Genomic DNA, 2,381 nt, shown 5'->3' on the forward strand with positions numbered 1-2,381 from the left:
ATAAATAAATATGAAATTTTAGTAAAGATATGTGATGAATGTTTGAAAATTGGTGTGAGGAAGAAGAAAGATAAGAGAGAAATTGAATCAAATTATGAATAATTTGAAGTCAATTATGAAATAGAAACATTCCCTTTAGGAAAAAAAATTCAAAACAAAGTTGATAGTGTTGAGACAGAAGGGAATGTCCTGAATTACGTATGTTCTCACAACTTTGACTATTTTCTTTCTCTCTTTCTGAATTTGAACTGTTGGTCAACAGTTGTTCAATAAAACACCTATATTATTATTCCCATTTCTGGTTCTTTAATAAATTTAATATTCAAACCACACACTTCTTTCAAATCTCTACATCTTTTACAACTAACTATTTAATCTTCAAATTTAATTTTGCTTCAATTATTTAGATCTTCTTCTCGTACTTTAAATAACAATTTATTCCCTACTAAAGGCTAGTATTCTTTATTTTATTCTTTTTTAAAAAAGGATTAGCACTTTAATTTATAAATAATAAACAAATATGATGCTTAATCATATATATATATATCTATCTATCTATATATATATATATTTCAAAATCATGTCTAAAAGTTTGTAGTAGTTTAAATCATGTTGCATCTTTCCATCCATAAATTTTATGAACTGAAAAACGTTTATTTTGATATTTACCAATGACCTAGCTTGTTTTAACAATAAAAACAGTCATTAACTATATGAATATAATGTAAGTTTATAGCACTTCACTTAAAAACTCATCTAAATGTCTATCTATATAACTAAGCCTAAAAAAAAAAGAATTTAAATATCTTCAAAGCCTAACTTTGTCTTTAATTTGTTACAAATGACTACTTGATTGATTAATTAAGTTGGAAAATTAAATTATTGCAAATGTGAAAGAGAAAAGCTAAACCAAAAACGAATTTTAAACATCCAAAAAAGAAGAAAAAAAACACACACAAAACACAAAATAAAAGAGAATCAATCCATTGAAGAAAGGAAATGCTCAAATGCTACATTACAGTTAAAAGGTTAAATACTCTGAAGAAATCATAAAGGCTCCAAAAAAAGAAAAAATGGAACTATTCCATTAATTATATTAGCATTTCAAGCATATACAGATCCATAAGAAAGAGCCATTAACAAAACAGCAGCTTGCTCTTCCTCTCCCAACTGTCTCCTTTGCATTAATTCTTTTCTACCAAACGCCATCGATCTCCATTTCAAGCTTTCTCCACCAATTTTTCCTTGATTTCCACCGCCATTGTTGTTTCTGTTGTTACTACTACCCTTGTTTTTCCTCTCTACTTCCCCTCCTCTGTTTAAACCTAGTAGCGATCTTCTCTTCTTCCTACTTCTGATCCCACACGCATTGCAAAGAGACTGAGCACAAAAAAAAACCAAGTTCTGATCGTTAAAATCGAGCCATAGAAATGGAAAATCAAACAGAAGATTTGATCGAGGTTAGACATGGGGATGAAGAATAAATCACCTTAGGGCCAGCCGGACCTCCACGCCAGAGAGGAGTCTTCGTCGTTCCACAATCGGCGCAGGTCTTTTTATTCTGCTCACTCTCCATCGGCGATGTCTTTCCAGCATCCTTGAACTCCGATCCCTATATTCCAGCACAGTACAATCGAATCAATACTAAAATAATTTCAAAATCAGTACAGAAATCAACTCAAATAAAGACTCGCGAATCGCGATCACTCACTTCCTCGATCGGATCCATCATTTTTCAGTAGAAATCTCAAAGATCTGAGACGAACCAGCACCGAAGATGGAAGCGGAAAGAGGATGTTGACGATTGAAAGCGGTGGAGACGAATTGGAGTCATAAAATCAAAGGAAACTGAAGGAGAAATGCACTAGAAGAAGAGCTCAAACTCAAACTCGAATTCGAAGGACGTAAACGGAAGTTTGAACAGAAGATCAGACGAACAAAACCACTCAAACAATCAATACTAAAACGAAAAATGCGAAGAACTGGAACTACAAAAACAGTGAAAAAGGAGATAATAGAAATCTGAGAAGAAACCGACATGCAGAGAGAGAAAGAGATATGAAAAGAACAGAGTGAGAGCGATCAGTGGCACGAAGAAAGAGAGAAGAAGAAGATGAAGATGATGATAATGAAGAAGAAGGATTGAACCGACACGGTTTAGCAGCCACTTTAGGGCAGAAAAAACCGACTTAATATACAACCGGATAACGAAACCCTAGTCATCGATCTGTGTTTATGAAATGACGAAAATACCCCTCTCTCGACTTTCTCAGCGTACCCGCCAAAATATAACGCTGGAAGAAGAAGAAAAAAAAAAAGAACCCCTCCCAAATTTGATTATTAAATATTAAAGATAAAACGCGCTATATTTCAATTTCAAA

The 2,381-nt window shown here is 33.1% G+C and overlaps 1 protein-coding gene across 1 annotated transcript; it reads right to left on the reverse strand.

The window, feature by feature from the left end:
• Positions 1–963: 963 nt before the first annotated feature.
• On the reverse strand, positions 964–2,175 carry LOC101209646 (GATA transcription factor 16). Its single transcript, XM_004150033.3, has 3 exons — positions 1,712–2,175; positions 1,490–1,612; positions 964–1,380 (listed from the first exon to the last, which is right to left on the reverse strand). Exons 1-3 carry the CDS (start codon positions 1,730–1,732, stop codon positions 1,105–1,107), a joined length of 420 nt encoding a protein of 139 aa, XP_004150081.1. The 5' UTR covers positions 1,733–2,175; the 3' UTR covers positions 964–1,104.
• Between the last annotated feature and the right edge of the window lie 206 nt (positions 2,176–2,381).

This window comes from Cucumis sativus, chromosome 6, assembly GCF_000004075.3.
Source record: "Cucumis sativus cultivar 9930 chromosome 6, Cucumber_9930_V3, whole genome shotgun sequence".
Taxonomy (NCBI): Eukaryota; Viridiplantae; Streptophyta; class Magnoliopsida; order Cucurbitales; family Cucurbitaceae; genus Cucumis; species Cucumis sativus.

Bases quoted from the DNA above. Each gene is read 5' to 3' on its own strand.
- LOC101209646 (XM_004150033.3), bottom strand. From the start codon at position 1,732: ATGATGGATCCGATCGAGGAA. The intron at 1,613-1,711 runs GTGAGTGATCGC...GCTGGAATATAG, and splicing joins TGATGGATCCGATCGAGGAA to GGATCGGAGTTCAAGGATGC. The intron at 1,381-1,489 runs GTGATTTATTCT...TTTTGTGCTCAG, and splicing joins GAGGTCCGGCTGGCCCTAAG to TCTCTTTGCAATGCGTGTGG.